At 52.5% G+C, this 20719-nt stretch overlaps 3 protein-coding genes across 6 annotated transcripts; 2 read left to right on the forward strand and 1 right to left on the reverse strand.

The window, feature by feature from the left end:
* The first annotated feature begins 629 nt into the window (after positions 1 to 629).
* Positions 630 to 9628, forward strand: LOC133397939 (alpha-actinin-3). Of its 2 annotated transcripts, XM_061669396.1 has the most exons (21): positions 630 to 752; positions 2921 to 3035; positions 3130 to 3249; positions 3345 to 3431; positions 3733 to 3820; positions 3924 to 4002; positions 4128 to 4209; positions 4737 to 4822; positions 4891 to 4983; positions 5067 to 5297; positions 5381 to 5528; positions 5929 to 6079; positions 6149 to 6257; positions 6329 to 6469; positions 6867 to 7049; positions 7128 to 7262; positions 7586 to 7765; positions 7836 to 7982; positions 8669 to 8734; positions 8805 to 8963; positions 9057 to 9628. In XM_061669396.1, exons 1-21 carry the CDS (start codon positions 630 to 632, stop codon positions 9213 to 9215), a joined length of 2682 nt encoding a protein of 893 aa, XP_061525380.1. In that variant the 3' UTR covers positions 9216 to 9628. The 2 variants fall into 2 exon arrangements, with proteins under 2 accessions (XP_061525380.1, XP_061525381.1); XM_061669397.1 differs by lacking the exons at positions 630 to 752; positions 2921 to 3035; positions 3130 to 3249; positions 3345 to 3431; positions 3924 to 4002 and having other exon boundaries at positions 3740 to 3820.
* A 532-nt stretch (positions 9629 to 10160) lies between these two features.
* On the forward strand, positions 10161 to 19778 carry wdr55 (WD repeat domain 55). 2 transcript variants are annotated; one of them, XM_061669406.1, is made up of 5 exons: positions 10161 to 10462; positions 16903 to 17479; positions 18004 to 18110; positions 18180 to 18449; positions 18992 to 19778. In XM_061669406.1, the coding sequence occupies exons 2-5, from the start codon at positions 17027 to 17029 to the stop codon at positions 19308 to 19310; spliced, it is 1149 nt and encodes a 382-aa protein (XP_061525390.1). In that variant the 5' UTR covers positions 10161 to 10462; positions 16903 to 17026; the 3' UTR covers positions 19311 to 19778. The 2 variants fall into 2 exon arrangements, with proteins under 2 accessions (XP_061525390.1, XP_061525391.1); XM_061669407.1 differs by having other exon boundaries at positions 16906 to 17479.
* klc2 (kinesin light chain 2) lies at positions 11832 to 16743 on the reverse strand. Of its 2 annotated transcripts, none has more exons than XM_061669399.1 (14): positions 16578 to 16743; positions 15530 to 15775; positions 15122 to 15461; positions 14692 to 14908; positions 14367 to 14556; positions 13848 to 14021; positions 13674 to 13773; positions 13542 to 13591; positions 13394 to 13461; positions 13154 to 13262; positions 12942 to 13085; positions 12598 to 12722; positions 12473 to 12530; positions 11832 to 12321 (listed from the first exon to the last, which is right to left on the reverse strand). In XM_061669399.1, exons 2-14 carry the CDS (start codon positions 15755 to 15757, stop codon positions 12238 to 12240), a joined length of 1887 nt encoding a protein of 628 aa, XP_061525383.1. In that variant the 5' UTR covers positions 15758 to 15775; positions 16578 to 16743; the 3' UTR covers positions 11832 to 12237. The 2 variants fall into 2 exon arrangements, with proteins under 2 accessions (XP_061525383.1, XP_061525384.1); XM_061669400.1 differs by lacking the exon at positions 16578 to 16743 and adding an exon at positions 16214 to 16555.
* Positions 19779 to 20719: the final 941 nt, after the last annotated feature.

Raw genomic sequence — 20719 nt, forward strand, 5'->3', positions numbered from 1 at the left:
CAACCTTGGTGACAGGACTTGTCGAGAAACTCGTGTCGTCGAATTTCACAGAGTGGAGGCTTATGCTATACTATACTGTACTGTACTAAGGAAACGAATGAATAAAGGGTCCAATTTGACAAAAAATGCTTGTGTCCTGTCTCTTTAATAGCTCATTTTCAAGATGTCAAAATGAATAGATTTGTGGTCATACTTGGGGAAATGTCACGTTTGAAACTGCTACAGAACGGCACAGAGGGCCAGTCGCAAGTGTCAGCTTTCGGAGGCGAAAGTGAAAATTGTCATCGTGGAAATTTCCATTTGTAATTTAAGTGCAGATTTTCTGCCAGTAATAATATGTATTAAAATTACATTTTGTAATGAAATTGCGCCACCTATCCGACAATCACTTCCACTCCCCTCGCTTCAAGGGGCTTCATGAGCAGCGACAGGTGCGCGTCCCGGCGGGGAGGGGCGGGGCGGGGGGCGCTCGCCCGGCCCCCCCTTCCCCTTTTTTGGGCCGCAACCGCGACACTCACCCCCCGCTTCACGGCCGAGCGGCAGTCAGTCCGGCAGAGCGGAACACGGCGTGACCCCCCCAGGACGAGAGCTCGTGTCCCCCTCTTGTTGATCTCTTTTCAGCGGCCACCATGACGACGCTCGAGAGCCACATGACGTACACCATCCACCAAGAGCAGACCTACATGACCCAGGAGGATGACTGGGACCGCGACCTCCTGCTCGACCCTGCCTGGGAGAAGCAGCAGAGGAAGGTACACGCGTCCGCCTCGCGCGTGTATGAATTTATGAATGGATGTCCGCGCGTCTGTGTGAGATATAGTGTTTTAAAATCACTTATTTATTTTTTAAAAACACGGTCACCAATGAAAGGTCTTTCTCTCGGCGCTTGCGGTGCCAAGCCAGGGCCGTGTCGATATTTTCGGCCTTGGAACTTTCTCAGTGTTGTCTTTCACTTGGCCCCCCCCCCCCCCCCCCCGCCAGGAGCGTCTAAATATAATCGAGCCTTCAGCCAACTCGGCTCAACTTTGATTTGTTAACTTTTCCCCATTTTCCTTAGTTGCAAAGTGTCACAAATGCTCATTTCACGCAACAGAACACACATTTTGGGCGGGTTCACCATCTTTCGTTTACGCAGGTCAAACTTAGTACTTCCGTGTAATTTGATATCATTGAGCCAAAATAAAAAACGGACACTTTCAGGTCATCAATTAACCTGCCATGCAAGTTTTTGGCATGTGGGAGGAAACCCGATCACGCCCACCCAGACACAGGAACCCCGACCTTTGAACTCTCGAGATGGACGCGTTAACCGGCCAGCACCGCCCCAGTCGGTGGGAAAAGGGAAGCGGCGAGTGGAAGGAACGAGTCCGAGCGTCGCGACGGGCGGTCCCAATTCAAATGAGACGCATTTGTATTGAGTTCATAAACTTCAAAGATATATATACGTAATATTCTTACGTCAGCTTCCCAAAAAGTCCAAGTACGAGTTGTTAAATTGATTTATTTTTGGAAAATTCATCAGCTAAACGTGGCGCATCAAAGAAGAACTTGAATAGACCCGCTCCCGACTCTCAACGAGGCCTCCGAGCTATTAAGTGTCCGAGGCCAGGACGGCTTCGTACGTTGCGGTTCCCGTTGCAGACGAGATTCTCCGAAGTGGCGGAGAGATGCCAACAGATGGTTTCACTTCCTCCTAAAAATACCCCCACCCTGCCCCCCTGCCTCCTCGCTCCCCAAAATCCACCCGCCCGCCTCCCTTCATCCTTTATCTTGGCGCTCGCCATGCGAAAGTCGCAAAGGAATGGACAGGAAATGAAGCTCGCGGCCATGTTTGTTTGCTTTTGAAGGGGAGGCGGGCATGGGGGCGATCGCAGGTGGTCTTTCGGTAGCCCCGAAGTCTAGGCCCCCCCCCCCCCCAAGTGACGTAAACATTAAGAGGTGTGTCAGCTGGATAGCGGGATGCGGTGGGTGGGTGAGTGACCTCATAAGACTTCAGAAAGCAACAGGTGTGACTCGGGGAGGGTGGGGGCAGGGTTTCGGTATGAAGGGTGACTTCATACGGGTTGTAGCAATTAGCTCGCTAGCGCGAGTGCTTGTGCGACCTTGTCATCCTCCCCGATCCATACCTTCCTCTCCGAGCTGGCCTCAGGAATCTCGCCTTCTCAGCTGTCTGCCGGTGTCCCATGGCAACCCGATTTAGCCTCCATGCACCTAGTCCACACACACACACAACTTGGCCTTGTGGCCTGAGAGGGCTGCATTAGGAGTCTGTCTAAATTTGGTCATGCGTGGCAAAGGCCCGCACCTGCCAGGACCCCCGGCTGGCCGCCGTCCAGGGGGGAGGCACACGTCAAGTGCGAGCGGGACTCGGCCGGCGACCTCAATTCGGTGCGGCGTGACGCGCGGAAATTATAACGTAGATCGCGCTGTAAAACGTTACACTTCGTCTGACGTGACGATATCGGTTGCCACAAAAAAGCGCACTCGGCTTTAGAGGTGTCAAAATGAATCGACTAATCGATTATCAAATGAATGGACAAGTATTTTGATCATCGATGAATCGTTCGGGGGCTACTGTTTCACTTAAAATGGTCGGGTATCCTCAGATTTTAGCCTCTAAACAATAAATAATATACAGGCAGACTGATTATCTTTGTTTTGGATCAAAAGACTTTATTCGCCAAAGAATCCGCTTTGACTTTGGAAACCAACGATCAGCAATTGTTTCCGATTTTCTGACGGACGTTATAGACCGAACTAGTACCCCGATGAACTATTTTGCTCGGCGGCATAAGAAAACATCGTCACGTGTCGACTCATTTTGTCTTAACTGTCGTGTTCAATTTGTGTTATTTTTTTTTGCACGTGCGCGTTCACCCTCAGTTTGTGCTGTTCTTACATTTTGCGTGCGTGCGTACAGACGTTCACAGCCTGGTGCAACTCCCACCTGAGGAAAGCCGGCACGCAGATTGAGAACATTGAGGAGGATTTCAGGAATGGCCTCAAGCTGATGTTGCTTCTGGAGGTCATATCAGGTAGGCTCGCTGCCGCGGCCAGCGCGTGAAACGCAGGCCTCTTTGGTTTCGTCCCACGGGTGCGCTGAGTTTGCGTGTGCGCACGGACGGGCAGGTGAGAGGCTCCCCAAGCCAGACAAAGGAAAGATGCGCTTCCACAAGATTGCCAACGTCAACAAAGCTCTGGACTTCATCTGCAGCAAAGGCGTGAAGCTGGTGTCCATCGGCGCCGAGGGTGAGCGCAGGCTGACTCGTTGCCATCTCCGCCATTGTGAGCTTGCGGCCTTTTTTTAATGAGAAACGGTCGTCGCTTTGTGTGCGCGTGCGCAGAAATCGTCGATGGCAATGTGAAGATGACCCTCGGCATGATCTGGACCATCATCCTGCGCTTCGCTATCCAGGACATTTCTGTTGAAGGTGTGTCCGCCTGCCAACTCGTGACCTCGTGCGTCGCGTTTAAGGGGAGTACGAGCATACTGATGTTTGACATCTTCTGAACCGATTTTTATCATACGAGAGACCCCTCACCTGACCAATTTGGACGCCTGTCGGGGTACCGGGCAAAAATAATCGGGCTCGCTGAAACGATGAAAAACCCTAACACACTATCCCCGCAGTTCTCAGTCTTGGCACGTTTTCAGCAGTTATCTTTGCCGACTACGATGAGCCGATTGTCGGTGTGCGTGCCCCGCTTTAAAGTGCGCGTGTGCCGGTGCAGAGACGTCCGCCAAGGAGGGTCTGCTGCTGTGGTGTCAGAGGAAGACCGCCCCCTACAGGAACGTCAACGTGCAGAACTTCCACATCAGGTGAGTTCCTACGGCGCCGTCCCGGCAGAGAAACGCGCCCGCCATCCGCCCCCTTTTGGTTTCCGTACTTCACGGCTTCCCTCCTCGTCTTCCGCCGTCTCAGTTGGAAGGACGGCCTGGCTCTGTGCGCCCTCATCCACAGACACAGACCCGACCTCATCGACTACTCCAAACTGAGAAAGGTGCCTTTTGCCTTCCTTCCTTCCTTCCTTCCTTCCTTCCTTCCTTGTCTTCTTCACGGAGCGTTGAAACGTATCAGCGTCCTGTCTCGTGGTCACTTGTCCCATTTGACGTTTGTTGCCCGCAGGACGACCCCATCGGCAATCTGAACACGGCCTTCGAGGTGGCCGAGAAGTACCTGGACATCCCGAAGATGTTGGACGCGGAAGGTGAGGGACCGTGACGTCGCACGAACTTCTGGGCGGCGGAGGCTCTAGCAATGTCCACTGGCACCGGCAGTAAACAAAACGCGAACGTGTCATTTGACCGAGCTATTCACCGAAAACTGGGTGAATAGCTTCGACAATGACTTTATCCTTCTTCTCTTGCCACCGCAGTTTGAATGTGTAATTTGATCGAAAGCAAGCGCAACGCTGACCGTAATTGACATTTGAAAGCAGACACGGTGGAAAGTTTTCTGTTGCACGGATTACACAGCCGCGCGCTTTAGATGGTGAAATGGGTCGCGCGCCATAAAGCTGAAAATGAACGTCGATATTTTGCGCTCCGTTCACCCTCTTCGCCCACAGGTTGGGCCGGAATCATTTTAGATTTTCGGAGGAACCCCGAACTTTTGGCCGAGTTTGCGGTTCAGGTCGGCGACAGTCGCTTACTGCCGCCCGGAAACACCCCCGCCGCCTGTTGTTTACGAACATCGCGAAAGGGTCTAAAGGCTAACTGCGGTTGTGGCCTTCAGACATCGTCAACACGCCCAAACCTGACGAGAAGGCCATCATGACCTACGTGTCCTGCTTCTACCACGCCTTCGCCGGTGCCGAGCAGGTACGCTTCGCACGCGGCGGCGGGTCGCGCTCTTGCGTCCGACGGCGATCTGATTCTTTGACGGACAGGCCGAGACGGCCGCCAACCGGATCTGTAAGGTCCTGGCGGTCAACCAGGAGAACGAGAAGCTGATGGAGGAGTACGAGAAACTGGCCAGCGAGGTGAGAAACGTCCAGGGGCGCCCTCGCCCGCTTTTTGTCTCGAGCTGTCCTCGGAAGCAAAATGTCCTGTGGGCCGAGCGCAGCTCCTGGAGTGGATCCGCCGCACCGTCCCCTGGCTGGAGAACCGCGTGGCCGAGCAGACCATGCGCGCCATGCAGCAGAAGCTGGAGGACTTCCGGGACTACCGCCGCGTGCACAAGCCGCCGCGCGTGCAGGAGAAGTGTCAGCTGGAGATCAACTTCAACACCCTGCAGACCAAACTGAGGCTCAGCAACAGGCCCGCCTTCATGCCCTCCGAGGGCAAGATGGTGTCGGTGAGCGGGCGTCTCCGTCGGCGGCGCGTCTTAACGTGAACGGCGCGCGAGATCACCGGCCTGGCGGCGTCTCCCTCCCGCAGGACATCGCCAACGCCTGGAAGGGTCTGGAGCAGGTGGAGAAGGGCTACGAGGAGTGGTTGCTCACGGAGATCCGCCGCCTGGAGAGGCTGGACCACCTGGCCGAGAAGTTCAAGCAGAAGTGCGCCATGCACGAGTCGTGGACCGCAGGTAGGTCTCCGGTCGCCGGCGAAAAAGTACAAAAACATTTATTCACTGAAGTGTTCGTAGCGAGGAGAAGAGAAATGGATTTTTTCGGGCTTTAATGCGATCAAAACACGTTCCCTTCGCTTTGCTAATTTAATAATAACAAGTTGTATGCGGTTTTTGTTTTCAGATGAGGAGAATTTCGGAACTCCGGAAGTTCACGGTTTGAAGGCATTCAATACGAATCGCTGTTGACATAAAACGATTCTCTTAAACGAATCTCACTTGTGGATCCGTTCCTGTCGTCGTTTACGTTCCTCCGTCTCTCTGCTTTTTCCCGCCTTATAAAACCCGAGATCGCATTCAATGGAAATATCCACTGCGCTCGACTTTAGCGCTCCGTTTACGTCTTGTGCGGTTCCAGGTAAGGAAGACCTGCTCTCCAAGAAGGACTACGAGTCCGCGTCTCTGATGGAGATCCGAGCGCTGATGAGGAAGCACGAGGCCTTCGAGAGCGACCTCGCCGCCCACCAGGACCGCGTGGAGCAGATCGCCGCCATCGCGCAGGAACTCAAGTAAGACAAAGACCTCACGGCGCTCCAGTTCCGGTTTTTAAATCCGTCATTCTGCGCGTCACGCTCCAGCGAGCTGGACTACCACGACGCCGCCACCGTCAACGCCCGCTGTCAGGGCATCTGTGACCAGTGGGACAACCTGGGCACTCTGACCCAGAAGAGGCGGGACGCTCTGGAGGTACAAAAAGTCACCCGCCGCCGCCGACCGCGGCCGCCGTCCTTCGTAACATCCGCGGCGCCTCTCCGCAGCGCGTGGAGAAGCTGTGGGAGACCATCGACCAGCTGTACCTGGAGTTCGCCAAGAGGGCGGCGCCCTTCAACAACTGGATGGACGGAGCCATGGAGGACCTGCAGGACATGTTCATCGTCCACAGCATCGAGGAGATCCAGGTGCCAAAACACTTGGTCATCCTCGGCCCTTAAGGTGGCAAACGTACTTAGTTGGGAAAAAAATAAACAAAAGAGCCTGTTTTCAGGAAGAGAACATACAGCTCTGTTTTCAAACGTGGGCAGTAAAAAAAAAAAAAAAGAAAGAAAGAAAGAAAGAGAAATGTTTTGCTGCCTAAAAATTACACTTAAAATCAGACTGAAAATGTTAAAAAGTAGATTGTTTTTTGACCATTTTCACTTGTTTTAACATAATTTTGACTTGAAATATTAGGAAAAACATGGACCCAATGGAGTAAGTTTTTATTTTTTTCCCCCTCCACTGGCAATTACTTTTCGACTTATGTTGGAGTATTCGTAGAGTAACCGAGTATTTGTGTTTGATTTGTCACCTCTGCAGAGTCTGATCACCGCCCACGACCAGTTCAAAGCCACCCTGCCCGAGGCCGACAAGGAGCGCATGGCCACGCTGGGCATCCACACGGAGATCGTGAAAATCGCTCAGACGTACGGAATCAAGCTGTCCGGCATCAACCCGTACACCAACCTGACGCCCCAGGACGTCGGCACCAAGTGGGACACGGTGAGCGGAACGGCGAGCGGCCGCGGGGCGGCGAGTCGCGCGGCGCTCTCGTTGTGACGGCGCGATGTCGCCGCACAGGTCAAACACCTGGTGCCCCTCAGAGACCAAATGCTGCAGGAGGAAGTGGCCCGACAGCAGGCCAACGAGCGGCTCAGACGCCAGTTCGCCGCCCAGGCCAACGTCATCGGACCTTGGATCCAAACCAAGATGGAGGTAACTGTGACGGACGTCCTTGGATTGGTTTGAACCTTCGTTCCCGAATGTGAACGTGAACCCACACGCCTTCGATGTTGATACCCTTTCTTTAAACGTACAGGCGATGTCTGTTTTCGTTTGGGCTTTTTTTTGTGCGGTGTTTTTAACGCACGTCAGTTGTTGTTTGCGCCACCGATCCATCAGGCGGCGAGATGAGAGAACAACGGGCACGACAACAGCCGCGTTAACAAGAGTAACGGTCCCACGATGCGTACACGGTACAAGTATATACGAACGAGTGTTCGGGTGAAAAAGCGACGCCGTCGCTTGTGCCAACGCAGGAGATCAGCCACGTGTCTGCGGACATCGCCGGCTCTCTGGAGGACCAGATGAACAGTCTGAAGCAGTACGAGCAGAACATCATCAACTACAAGTCCAACATCGACAAGCTGGAGGGCGACCACCAGCTGAGCCAGGAGTCGCTCATCTTCGACAACAAGCACACCAACTACACCATGGAGGTAACATCCCGCTGGGGGGGGGGGGGGCGTGGCCTCTTTCCCCGCTAACGTGACGCGCGATGGCCCGCAGCACATCCGCGTGGGCTGGGAGCAGCTTCTCACCACCGTCGCCAGAACCATCAACGAGGTGGAGAACCAGATCCTGACCCGCGACGCCAAGGGCATCAGCCAGGAGCAGCTCAACGAGTTCAGGGCCTCCTTCAACCACTTCGACAGGGTGAGGCCGGCGATCCGTTGGCGTCGGATTTTCTAAACCGACAGTCGGGTCATTTGCGGATTAGGCTAAAAAAAAAAAAAAAAAAAAGTCCAGCGGATCCCGCAGATTGACTGTATTTATTTGTTTATCTTCCGGTTATTTTTGGAGGGGTGAACCCCGAAACCGCTTATTGCCGTTCTTTATTTTCCCCCCCCCGGATGCCCCACTTTATTCTCACCTTTTTTTCAGGGGGGAAAAAATTGGGGGAAAATACATTTACGGGGTTCCACTGTACAATATTCTAATAAATAATTGAAAATGTCAAAAATTTAATTTCGATTTAAATTATAATTGAATTCACTGAAAATGTATATATTTAACATTTTGTATTTGTAATCGTGTAAAAAAATGATCCGATGAGATAAATTTGTTTTCACTTGATGTTTTTACTGTTCCCGTGACACAGGTTTTTAATGTCTGTGGTAAATAAATAATACATTTAAAGAATAAATGACTGCATTTAGTTGAGAGAGTTCAAAATTACAACAACAAAACAATGTATTTTTTATTTTTTTGGATCATTTTTATTTTATGCAAACAAATGCTCTCAATAAATGACTGTTTGTATTCATAATATAGGAGTTATGTTGTCAGCGTTTTAAAAAAAAAAGAACGACACTGTTTTTAATATGCAATTTTCTTTGTAGAAGAGAAACGGCATGATGGACCCAGACGACTTCCGCGCCTGCCTCATCTCGATGGGCTACGACCTGGTGAGCCTCGACGAGCGCGCGCGGACTCGTTCGGACGTACGCGCGCTCAACGTTTGTGTACGTGTAACAGGGAGAGGTTGAGTTTGCCCGCATCATGACCCTGGTGGACCCCAACAACACCAGCGTGGTCACCTTCCAGGCCTTCATTGACTTCATGACCCGAGAAACCGCGGAGACCGACACCGCCGAGCAAGTCATGGCCTCCTTCAAGATTCTGGCCTCGGACAAGGTACGAAAACCCGCAACGGCCGACGTTTAATTAACGGTCATCGGATCAGAGTGAGGACTGACAACACCCCCCCTCCCTCCTAATCCAATTCAGAACTACATCACGGTGGAAGAGCTCCGCCGAGAGCTGCCGCCCGAGCAGGCCGAGTACTGCATCAGCCGCATGACGCGCTTCGTCAGCGGCGACAGCCCCGCCGGCGCCCTCGACTACATCTCCTTCTCCAGCGCCCTGTACGGCGAGAGCGACCTGTAAAGAGGCCGAGGGCGACGCGTGGCCGCCCCTGCAACTTGCGTTTGTTGTGCAGCCGCCTGTTTACACACACACACACACACACACACACACACACACACACACGCACACACACGCACACAAACACTGCTGCACTGTGGGTCTGGAGGAGGGATCATAGCGGCGACTTGATCAGAAGTAAAGCATTGTGGGTAGCCAAAGGTGTAAATAAAGCGGCACAGGGAATGATGAGAACGGATCCTCTTTTTTTTCTTTTTTTTTTTTTTTCCCCCCCGGGAGTCTTAACGACATGCGGCAGGAAGGTTTGTGACGGGCTGATGCGTGACCTTGGTCTGTGCTCCCTCCTCCACCCCCCACCCTCTAATCGCCACCAAAGCTTCTGGAAGCCACAAAACTTGAAAATAAAAACTTGTCACACCGGTGTCTCTATCCTTCCTTCAGCCAGGCGTGCGGCGGGCACGGGTGGGCCAAGTGCGCCCGCTCGGTTCTCACCCGGGCCACCGAGCCGTTACGTGATAGACGCTCATTTTGTTTTCTTCCTACAATTGTTACATGTATTTCTTTATTTATTGATTTATTGATTTTTTTATTCATGTTTCTGTCTTTATTAGGGTTGTAAAGATGTATTCATTATATCAATGTACCAATTTATATTCCTAAAATCCAATTGGATGGATCAGTCCTCGGCGAGTTAGCCTTCTGGACGAAAATAAAAAAATCTTTTAAAAGGTAAAAAATATATTGATACGAGAAAATAACGCATTGGACTTACGCACGGCAGACTTTATATAGATGGGCATTTCGAATTTGTTTTTAAACACTTTACCGATGACGTAAAGCGTTACTCGATAAAGATTTCCTGTCCGTGACCTCGCAGGGGATGACGGGAGTATCCAGCGGTGTAGTTTTTTTGTGGCGCTATTGCGTGGGCCGGTCTGAGAAGCAAACCACATCTCCCATGATCCCCTGCGCGTAGCAGGAAATAGGACAAGAGCAGCGCGCTAAGCTTAACGAGGGGAATCGGCGAAGGTGGAATCGAGGCGACTGGACTGTTGTCGTTTGTTAAAGACGTTCGGGAACGTCCTGCGAAGCTTAAAATGAGAAGTATGAACCCCTTTTGGTTTTGTAGTTATAAAAAAAAACACTTATTTGCTGACCGACAAGAGGTGGAATGTAAGAAGCCGGCGAGGCCAAACACCAATTCGTCCGACATTTCAAGCTGATTTTCGTCTTCGATGGGGAGCTAAAAGGTTGGTGAAACACGCAACACAAACAAACACTTCACTCAGAGACAAAGTCGCGAGCAGGCGTACTGTCGAGCAGTGCTTGTCAAAGTTTTGTACACAAAGTACCACTTAAAAAAATAAAATATATTTACTTCGCACTCCAAGTACCACAATCATGACCAACATTAAAATACTGTCGCGTAGTAGGCCCCGCAGTGTTGAAAAGTATTATTTCCGGTGTTTCATTGAATGTAAGCCACTAAAGCTATGCAGTTCGAGCATTAACTTTGTATTGAAATACAGGAAAATGTATTGCGCAAAAGTAAATAAACATTGTACCTGAAGAAATGCAATGAAGAAAAGCTAAAATAAAATGCAATTGTATTGTGGTTAAAAGTTAAAAACAACCGTACTCAAGAAGAATTGTTAAGTTTAAAACACTGTAACGTGATGCACAATTGAAACCTCGAATGAAGTGATTCTCGCATGCCACTCGAGTGAGCCCAGGGACCACCTGCGGTACTTGGACCACACTTTGAGCACCGTCGCCGTGGAGTGTTTTTCACTCATGACACACGGTAACTCGGACATCATCAACACATCGTGACGCGCAATAAATATTACATTTGAGCGTTACGTGCTTTGTGTACAATTTACAATCAGATTTAAACAAAAATCATTTCTATGTTGAAAGAACAGAAGAAGTCGTTAATCCAACCTGAAGAGATGTGAGTTGCACTGAATTCAAATCAAGTGTGAATGATTGATTCAAATTGATTGATTTCCAAACACTGAATCGTTTCGGATCGTATCGTTCTGGTTGAACCAATATCGTCCTTAAAGTGAATTGTGACACGCCTAATATTTATATATGCAGTTTTGGGAATAAAATTTCAAATGCAGATATTGTCATTGAGCATTTATTTGCCCAAAATGGTCAAAATCCCGAAATTAATTAATTAAATTTTCAGAGCTGTATGTCAATACAAAATCTATGTTAACATGTTTTATTTAGATATCATTACAATCCCAAATATTTTTCCTGGAGTTGGTTCATTTCAATGTAATTTGTAATTTTTATAAATGAAATAAAATGTTGCTCACATTTTACTTCCACATGATTTTTTTTAATCTAATCGACAAATGACCTGCCCCATCTGCCTGTTTTAAAAATGAAATAAAATAATTGTAAATATGCATTCCTAAAAAAAAATGAGTGGTCATGGTTAAATTCTACTTCTTCCAATAGTTTACGAAGTTGTAAAAATCCATTTTCTTTTCTTTGATTGATTTTTTTTCCAATCGAATCCACGTGACCTGACCTTAAAATTAAATGTGATCCTCGAGCGCAAAATGTCGCTGTGTGCGAAAACATACAAGCGCACTGTCAGGGTACGTGTTGAATAATTTATTGAAGCGCCTTCAAGTGCATTTGTCGATTGGCGGCAACATGTCGGACAACGGTGCTCCCGCTAGAAGAACTAATACAATCGGATTCAATTGTGCGACATTCATGGAGCTGCTAAATCTGGACGCGAACCGGCACTTCCCGTTCTGGCCCCAAGCCACGGCCGTGTTCTCAACAGCCAATCACGGGAAGGGACGGCGTCCAGCGTCACGCGACGGGGAGCGAGCGACGAATCGCAGCGAAGTGGTGAAAGACGCGTCGCGGGTACGTCAGCGTCACGAGGCGTTGGCTTTTTCGCACGCCGAGTGGGAACGTACGACAGCGACGCCGTGTCTGACAAAAACCAAACAAAAACCAAAAACTAAGTGCGCGGTCGGGCGCCCGACCGCATCTAGCCGATGAGGGAGTCGCGTCTCGTCAGGTCCACGTCGCTGGCGCTGAGTCCCCGACAGTCCGACAGGCCCGAGTTAGCGTCCTGCGAAACCACAGCAAAAGTCTGCGTGAGAGCGTTCCGGTAACCCGTGTGAGCATTTCTGTCACGTACGCCAATGAATTCTAATAATTTTTTGCAGTAGCGTGCGAGCGAGTGAGGTAACCCCGGATTACGTCGCCGACGGCGCGCTCACCTGCGCGGTCTCCTCGGCGCTCTTGTTCAGGAAGTTGAGGGAGCTCGCTCTCTTCATTCTGCAGAATCGCGATCAAGCGTCATCGTCATCGTCATCGCGTACGTCGGCGCGAGGAGAATACCCACCCCGGGTTGCGCGGTTCTTGCGGGCCGCTGCCCTGCAGCTTTTTCACCAGCATCTCGCTGCTCCTCCTCAGGGCGTCGCGGATCTTCCCGAAGGAGCCGCTCCGGCGGAGGGAGCCGTTTCCGTCCTACGACGACGCCGCAGAAAGTCAAACGCGCGCGCGCTTTTCGCGTCCGGCTTCGTGAGAGCGTTTCGGTAACGGTTGTGAGCGAATCCATTTTAAGTGGTGTAAATTGGACCAAATCAAAGTAATGATCGCATAATTAGCGTTTTCCGTCTTTGTCATTTAATCTGTCTTCACTTGAGCGCATTCCGCACGCTTTCGCCATCGACGCGGAGGACTGACCCCGTTCCACTCGCCGGAGTCGTCGGCCTCGCCGTCGCCCCTCGGCGCCCCGGGGCCGTTCCCTCCTTCCCTGCTGTGTCGGCGCTCTCCTCCTCCGTCCTTGAGGAGCTCCACCACCTTGCTTCGATCGACGGCGTCAAAGCCCTGAGGGAACGCGCGCACGATCAACCTCCCCCGTAACCTTAGCTCCGCCGAGCGTCCTGTCGCGCCACCTGCTTGCGGGACTTGCTGGCGCACTCCTCCAGCGTCTCGGCCGCCTCCAGTTTGCCCTGGCGGCGGTACAGGGCGCCCAGACTCTTGAGGGTGGCGTTGACCGTGGGGCTGCGACAAGAAGAACGACGACTGTTTTCCGACATAACTTCGGGTAAAAATACGGACGCGTTAACCCGTTCCGTCGTCGCTCGGCACCCGGCGACGCCGTCGTCCCCCCGGCCGGAACTCGACTCGCTCACCTGTCCACCTTGCACGCCTTGTACCAGCTCCCGTACTCCACGTACGGCCCCGCCTCCTCGCGCTTGCCCTAGCCGAGGGGAAGTCAGCAAAAGGAACCGTGACTCACGGCTTCGTCCTCGCCCGCGTCACCGTGCCGCGTCAGCCCACCTTGCTCTCTTCTCGCTCCTCGGCGTGCATCCAGATGGGCTTGTTGTCATCTGCCGCACGCACACCACAGGCTTTTAAAAATAGCGTCATCATACATTTGGGTCTTTAACACGTTCACCGCCGTCGACTCACCGTCGACGGAGCCGAAGTCGCGCTCGTGCGCTCGGGTCAGGATGTCTTTGTAGAGCGCCTCGGCGTCCTTGAACTTGCCCCGCTTCAGGTAGCACGTCGCCTGCGAGCGACACGCACGAGCTCTCACGCGAAGTCGGGCCGGAAAGGTGAGGAAAAGCGGAACGGCGCCCCCACCAGGTTGTTTTTGGTCTTGGCCACGTTGGGGTCGTCGGCGCCCAGCTTGGACTGGTAGATCTCCAACGCGCGGCGGTAGTAGTACTCCACCTCGGCGTACTTGGCCTGGTTCTGGCACAGCAGCGCCAGGTTGTTGAGCTGCTTGGCCACGTCGGGGTGGTACCTGCCCAACACCTGGAGGCGGGCCCCCCCCCCCAAAAAAACGGAGCCAAAGTCCGTGACCGGATTTCGGGCCCGGATCGGATTTCCGACACGACTCGGGCACGGGACGAATGGGATTCACGGGCCTTCCGTAGTAAATACGGACCAAATAAATAAAGCGGACCGACTTTGTATTGTTAGAAGCTGGACGTGTTTAACAAAGGTTCCACTTGATGTCGTCCGCGTTCACATTTCAAGACGCTTTGGGCACCGCGAGTCTCGAATCGGTCCGGTCGCGCAAAGTCAAACGCGAAAGAATGACCGATTTAAAAACGGAGGACGACGGCAGGGCGGGAAGCGCGAGAGGGTCGGTCCTACCTTCTCCCGGATCTCCAGCGCCCGCTTGCACAGAGGCTCCGCCTCCTTGTACTTGCCCCTCTTGCCGTAGAGGACGGCCAGGTTGTTGAGGGTGGCCGCCACCGCCGGGTGGTCCTTGCCCAGCGTCTTCTCTCGGATGGCGAGGGCGTCATTGAGGAGGTGCGCCGCTTCTTTGTACTTGTTCTGGTCCCTGAACACCCAAGAAAAGGGAAAACGATTCCGCCAATTCACACAATCGCAATTACGTAATCCGATAACCGCGCCCGTATGGAGTTCGGGCGACCGTGGCTTTGCGTCTGGGGTTTTCCACGCGGTCTCGACGCACCTGTAGACCAGAGCCAGGATGTTGAGCATGGTGGCCACGTCGGGGTGATCGTGCCCCGACGTCTTCTCCAGGTCCTCCAAGGCCTGCTTGCACAGCGGCACGGCCACCTCGTAGCGGCCCTGCGAGGCGTACTGGATCACCAGGTTGTGGAGCGTCCTGAGGCGGGCGGGGATTTCGTAACCGCCCCGCCGCGCCGCCGCCTCGCCGCTCGGCCGAGCTGCGTGGAAACGAGAGCGTCGGGCGAGTTATTTTCCGGAAGCGCTCGATCGGACGAACGCCCGAGGAGTCCGCTCCGGTCTAATAAATTTGGGTCCAAATAGTTTAGTTAGTAAACAGCAAAAGGACTACTTTTGTCTCAGCGAAGCTCCTCGATACCGAAACGCCAAGCGGCAAAAAGATTCACGTCAGCCGAGGCGGCGCGACGTCGTACCCGCCCCGTGCTCGTCGTCGTTGGGGAACAAGTCGTCCAGGCCGTCCTTGGCCGCCTCCCCGCCCGAGCTTCGGTCCTTCTCCGCCGAGGGCGAGGCGGCGACGTCGTCGTCGTCGTCGTCGTCGTCGTCCAGCTTCTTGATCTGGTTCATGAACTCCAGGTGCTTCTTCTCCTCCTCCAGCTGCGCCACGCTCTGCTCGCTGCGCTGCAGCTTGCGCTGCGTGGCCGCCAGCTCGTCGCGCAGCCACTGGTTCTCCTGGCACAGGCGGCGCACTTGAGCGCGCAGCTTCTGCTTCTCCGACTCGACGGCGCTCAGGTGGCCCGACAGGGCGACGATCACCTGCGGACGGCAGACGTGCGGTCAAGCTCGTAGCGGGGAGGGGGGGAAGCGGGGGGGCGGTCACTCACTTGAGCTTCTCCCAAGCCCAGCTCAATGGCCTCCATGCTCTTGCGGAGCGCGGCGGACTTTTCCCGCGCGGCGGACGGCTGGGCGCAGTCGAGGAGCGAGTCGAGGAGCTGCGCGTGCTCGCCGCGCAGCGTCTCCAAGCCCTGCACGACGGCCTTGGTGTTGACCACGATCTCGTCCTGGCTCAGACGCTCCAGGGCTTCTTCGCGAGGGTACACCATGGTGGACATGGCCAGCTGACATCAACGCTTGGGGACGGGAGAAAAGATTTGAAAGCTTTCTTTTGGGGTTTACACACAATAAAGTCGCAGATTGGCTTGATTTGCCTTTTGAATAAAATGTTGTTGTTGAAATGACCTTTTTTTGCGTTTAATTCTCTTTCATGAGACGAAACGACGTGGTTTGGTTTGAACGTGTTGGTGTTTAAATATACAATGAGAGTTGTTTGTTTTTATTGAATAATTTTTTTTTTCCCCCTTTCATACACACCGAACGCATATTTGTTGAATTTGAGGAAGCCAATTGCTCTGTTCACACCAACCTGACTGACTCCATACGTAATCGCGTCGCCCGAATGGTTCATTTCGCGTCCGGCAAACTTGGCTTGAAGCGAGCATCCTTGACCTCACGTTTGGCGAAGCGCAACCGGCACGAAGGAATACTTTCCGAAGTATATTTTCCGATACCTTTAATCAGCGAAAGTGTTTGAATGAGTCGAAATGTCGCCCAAAATCAGCTGAGATGGGCTCCGGCTCCGGATGTGCGTCAAATGCCATTGACACGGGCCGGATCCCGCACCTGGCCGTTCCCCTGCGCCCGCCGCAATGCAGCAACTCGGCTTCGCGGCCGATGACGTGAGTGACGTCACTGAGCCGGAGTCGGCCGCCATTACATTATGACTCCGACTCCATCCTCACAATAGCGCGACTGACAACAAGTCCACAAAACGTTTTCTGAAGAAGACTCGTTCTCTCGTGGGGAGAACTCACAGATAACGTTGCCTGCCCCCCCCCCCCCAATGTTCGAATGGAAAAGAGACGAGGTCCAAACCTGCATCGACGAATCCAGGGCGAACAAAAACCGCGATGTTGCGATGAGCCGCAGCGAGCCGACCAGACCTGCGTCAAGCTGGACACGCGTCACGCACGAGGCACTTCCGGTTTCTTTCAACATTCAAATAACCGTGGCTGACGTATCGGCCGCAATAAAAAGTCTCAAGGAACAATCACCGTTAAACTTGACGCACGTCACACACGAGCACGGGAAATGTACATTTGTCGTGACATTTTTGTCCTAATTTTTATCAGAACAACACTGGATGGAAAAAAAATTGAAACCATAAGCTCTTTTGTTTCTTTCTTTCTCAATCGAACAGCAGAATCATTTCAGATGAACGGGTGGCGGAAATCATCTTCGCACACCGGTAGGTGGCAGTGAAGCGATGAAATGAGGGTTTTGCACCACAGGAAGAGGAAGAAGAAACGCCGCAAACCAAAAACATGGCGGCCTCGACGGAACACGCCGCTTTGCCTTCAGCGAGTTCGGATTCGGACGACGGAGACGAGGCGGCCGGGCCGAGGATCCCGGACACCCCGCGGGACATCCGGCTGGAGGCGGTCGCCAACACGGTGGCCGCCCACCCGAGCCGAGACGTGCTGGTTTGCGGGGACGTGGACGGGGACGTGTACGCCTTCGCCTATTCGCGCGCGGAGGGCGAGAACCGCGAGCTCTGGTCTTCCGGGCACCACCTGAAGTCGTGCCGCCAGGTGCGCTTCTCCGAGGACGGCCTGAAGCTCTTCAGCGTGTCCAGGGACAAGGCCGTCCACATGCTGGACGCGGAGCGGGGGCGCCTGGTGACGAGGATCCGCGGAGCGCACCGGGCTCCCATCAATAGTCTGCTGCTGGTGGACGAGAACATTGTGGCCACCGGAGACGACGGCGGCACGCTGAAGGTGGCCATCCGAAAAGAAAAAGAATTTACGACTATTTATTTTTTTTTTTCGCGCGTTCCCCCCGTTATTGTGACTATTTTCGGGACACATCGAACTCTCGCGAGTTCGATGTGTCCCAGTCTCGTCAGCGACGTGACCGGCTTATTTAGTTTGATCCAAGTTTTATTTTCATATGGGTTTAAGACACTGGGAGCTACTCCTGTCTTTGAGTCAGAAAACGGAAAAAAATATCCCCCCCCCCCCCCAAAAAAAATGGTTTATTTGTATTGAGTTTTTTTTAATCCAAGTGAGTGCAATACACTTCCGTAACAACGTGATCACGTTTGGTTGATTTTGAGCACCCGGCGCACGGAATATGTTCAGAAAAATGTGCGGAAAGCATGCGTTTTGTTTTCGTGCGGTCTCTTATCCCAAACACATCAGCGATGAAGCGGGTCGACCGCGGAAGTGAACTGAATGGCGCGTCGGATAACGAAGGGGCTTGTGTGATAACGAATGGCTTGTGTGTGACTTTCCGTCCAAAGGTGTGGGACATGAGGAAAGGTTCGGCCGTCATGGACGCGAAGCACCACGAGGACTACATAAGCGACATCGCCGTGGACGACGCCAAGAGGATCCTGCTGACCGCCAGGTGAGGTCCGACACGTCGGCTCGTCGCCTCGCGCGCCGTCAATAACCGCTTCTGCCCCCGACCCCCAAGCGGCGACGGCACCATGGGCGTCTTCAACATCAAGAGGCGGCGCTTCGACTTGCTGTCCGAGTACCAGAGCGGCGACCTGACGTCGGTGGCGCTGATGAAGCGGGGCAAGAAGGTGGTCTGCGGCTCCAGCGAAGGCACCGTCTACATCTTCAACTGGGACGGCTTCGGCGCCACCAGCGATCGTTTCGCCCTACGGGCCGAGTCGGTGGACTGCGTCGTCCCCGTCGGCGACGACATAATATGCGCCGCGTCTATGGACGGCTATATCCGGTCAGTCGCAGCGGCAGAGCCCGTCTAAAAATCACAACTCCCCTCCCGCGTGCTCGGAAACACGTTTACACACATGAAAACACACTCGGACGAAAATTGGCCTACTTTTCCGGTAATCGTCCGCCTCCGTACGGCGCAACAAACGGGACATACAGTAGAAGAGAATGAAACGTACGTTTGAAGTTTGGTCGAACGCCCCCGGTAGCTAATGCTAACATAAAGCGAAATGCCATAGGCGGGCTAACGTAAAGGAGCATAAATATGACAGCGATTGCGAACCTTGAAATAACTGCTGCTTTGAGACAGGAGTTGGCAAACGGAAGCGGGGCGAATGAAGGGAGCACGAGCGACAACTTTGTTCGACAGACGAGTCCGTCTCATTTGGAGTTGGAATGGACCGTGCCGATGAAAACGTCCAACTTGAAAAGCAATCCATTTGGGGTTAATTAGCACTATTGCGAATAAACGGTTGGCTCGTCTGCAGCGCGTGGCATGCGCGTGACGTTTTTGGTTGAGTTTTTTGGTGCCCTTCCTCCCATCAGAGCCGTCAACATCCTCCCCAACCGCGTCATCGGCTGCGTCGGGCAGCACGTCGGCGAACCCGTCGAGGAGCTCGCCAAAAGCTGGGACTCGCGCTTCCTGCTCAGCTGTGGCCACGACCAGCTCGTCAAGTTCTGGGACATCTCCGCGCTGGCCGCGACCGTCGTCGACGAGTACCGCAAGAGGAAGAAGAAGGACGGACGCATGAAATCGCTTTCCAAGAAAGCTTTCGGGGAAAGCAGCTTTTTCTCTGGACTTGTTGAGGAGCCGCAGAAAAAGGAGGAGAAAGAAGAAGAAGTGGATGACAGCGACAGCGATTAGAAGTGGATTTTACGTCCTCGTTCTCGGCGCGGCGGACGAGCGGCGAGCACGTGTGCCGCACAGTCGTGAGGTTCGGGGTCGAACTCTTGACTCCCGCATGGAGTTTGCATGTTTTCTCTGTGCTTGTGCGGGTTTTGTGGAGAAACCCGAATCAAAGACTTTGGATCAGGTCCTTATTTTAATGATTTTTTGACTCCCGTGGCGTAAAGTAACAAAGTAGAAGTTACCTCCGTTTTTCAGGTAACTGTCCTTGAGGATTTATTTTTCTCCCTCCATTGGAAAACGGATATCTGCGCTTTCCACTTCACAGGTTTGAAACCGAAGGCCCGGGGGCCAGATCCGGCCGGCCGCACGATTTGATGTGTCCCGCGAAAGGAAATGACGTGCGTCATCTTCCATGATTGTTGCGAAAACGTGTTGTAAATTTGTGTATATTCCTACGTAATAAAGAGTAGTGAACTATTGTAAGCATGTTTTGCCTCCAAAGCCCTTTGACAGTTAGTTGAACAAACCGTTGTCCTCGACTTCTGATTTCAAAACTGGTAATCCATCAATTTGTTGTCCGCGTGTAATAATCCGACGGCGATTAAACATCGATACGGTTTTACAATCATCGTGGCCGTCTGAGGAAAAGCATATCTACGATGTGGCCCGTGACGAATGAGTTGGACACCCCTGCCTTACTTGGTCAAAATAGGCTTGTTACTTTTTTTAATAGCACCTGATTGGATTTTCTATATATATATATATATATTTATTTTCAAAACAGGTGCCACCTGTTTGTTTTGGACTCAAAAAGGAAAAGACCAGCTTTTCATACTAATAGAATGTACGGCGTTGCACAGCTGAGATGCACTTTAAAGCACATCCAGCAGGTGGTGCTGTTTTTCCTTTTCCGCCCGAAACCGTCTCCAAAAGAAAAGAGAATTTCGTGAGAACCGCGTTTTTTTTCTCTGTTAACGCTCAATTCTGGACTTGATGTCGACGCCATAGCTAATCTCTACATTTAAAATACATTGAAAGTTCCGAACAAGCGAGTTGCACTAATTATTAATTAGCGTTTATGTACTAATTATTTGTATAATTGTTTTTCGAAGGGACTCGGACCAAAGAGCATTTCGTGAGGCCTTTTTTTCAACACGTATTGCTAGACAGACTTATTTGTGGCCACCAGGCGGCGCCAGTGCGAGGTGTGGCGCTAATCGGAGACAGGTGGGCGCGATGACGCGCGCGCAGGTGCACTAATGGGCACCAGCAGCATAACGGCGAGCGACTCCACTGCGGTTTCTCACGCGAGCAAGCGAATGTTTGATGTTTGTAACGGTGGCAATGTGCTTGTTGCAGGCTTTTGGACTGGCAGAGGAGCAGCGGCAGCGGCGTACAAGGAAAGGTTTTGTGCATGGGTTTGC

This window comes from Phycodurus eques, chromosome 23 (assembly GCF_024500275.1).
Source record: "Phycodurus eques isolate BA_2022a chromosome 23, UOR_Pequ_1.1, whole genome shotgun sequence".
Classification (NCBI taxonomy): Eukaryota; Metazoa; Chordata; class Actinopteri; order Syngnathiformes; family Syngnathidae; genus Phycodurus; species Phycodurus eques.

Excerpts from the sequence above, each read along its gene's own strand:
- LOC133397939 (XM_061669396.1), top strand. The coding sequence starts at position 630 with ATGACGACGCTCGAGAGCCACATGACGTACACCATCCACCAAGAGCAG. Across the intron at positions 7,050-7,127 it reads TCGGCACCAAGTGGGACACG|GTCAAACACCTGGTGCCCCT; the intron begins GTGAGCGGAACG and ends GTCGCCGCACAG. Across the intron at positions 8,964-9,056 it reads AGATTCTGGCCTCGGACAAG|AACTACATCACGGTGGAAGA; the intron begins GTACGAAAACCC and ends AATCCAATTCAG.
- klc2 (XM_061669399.1), bottom strand. The coding sequence starts at position 15,757 with ATGTCCACCATGGTGTACCCTCGCGAAGAAGCCCTGGAGCGTCTGAGC. Across the intron at positions 15,462-15,529 it reads TGGGCTTGGGAGAAGCTCAA|GTGATCGTCGCCCTGTCGGG; the intron begins GTGAGTGACCGC and ends TGCCGTCCGCAG. Across the intron at positions 12,723-12,941 it reads ACTCCGGCGAGTGGAACGGG|GACGGAAACGGCTCCCTCCG; the intron begins GTCAGTCCTCCG and ends GCGTCGTCGTAG.
- wdr55 (XM_061669406.1), top strand. The coding sequence starts at position 17,027 with ATGGCGGCCTCGACGGAACACGCCGCTTTGCCTTCAGCGAGTTCGGAT. Across the intron at positions 17,480-18,003 it reads ACGACGGCGGCACGCTGAAG|GTGTGGGACATGAGGAAAGG; the intron begins GTGGCCATCCGA and ends TTCCGTCCAAAG. Across the intron at positions 18,111-18,179 it reads AGGATCCTGCTGACCGCCAG|CGGCGACGGCACCATGGGCG; the intron begins GTGAGGTCCGAC and ends CCGACCCCCAAG.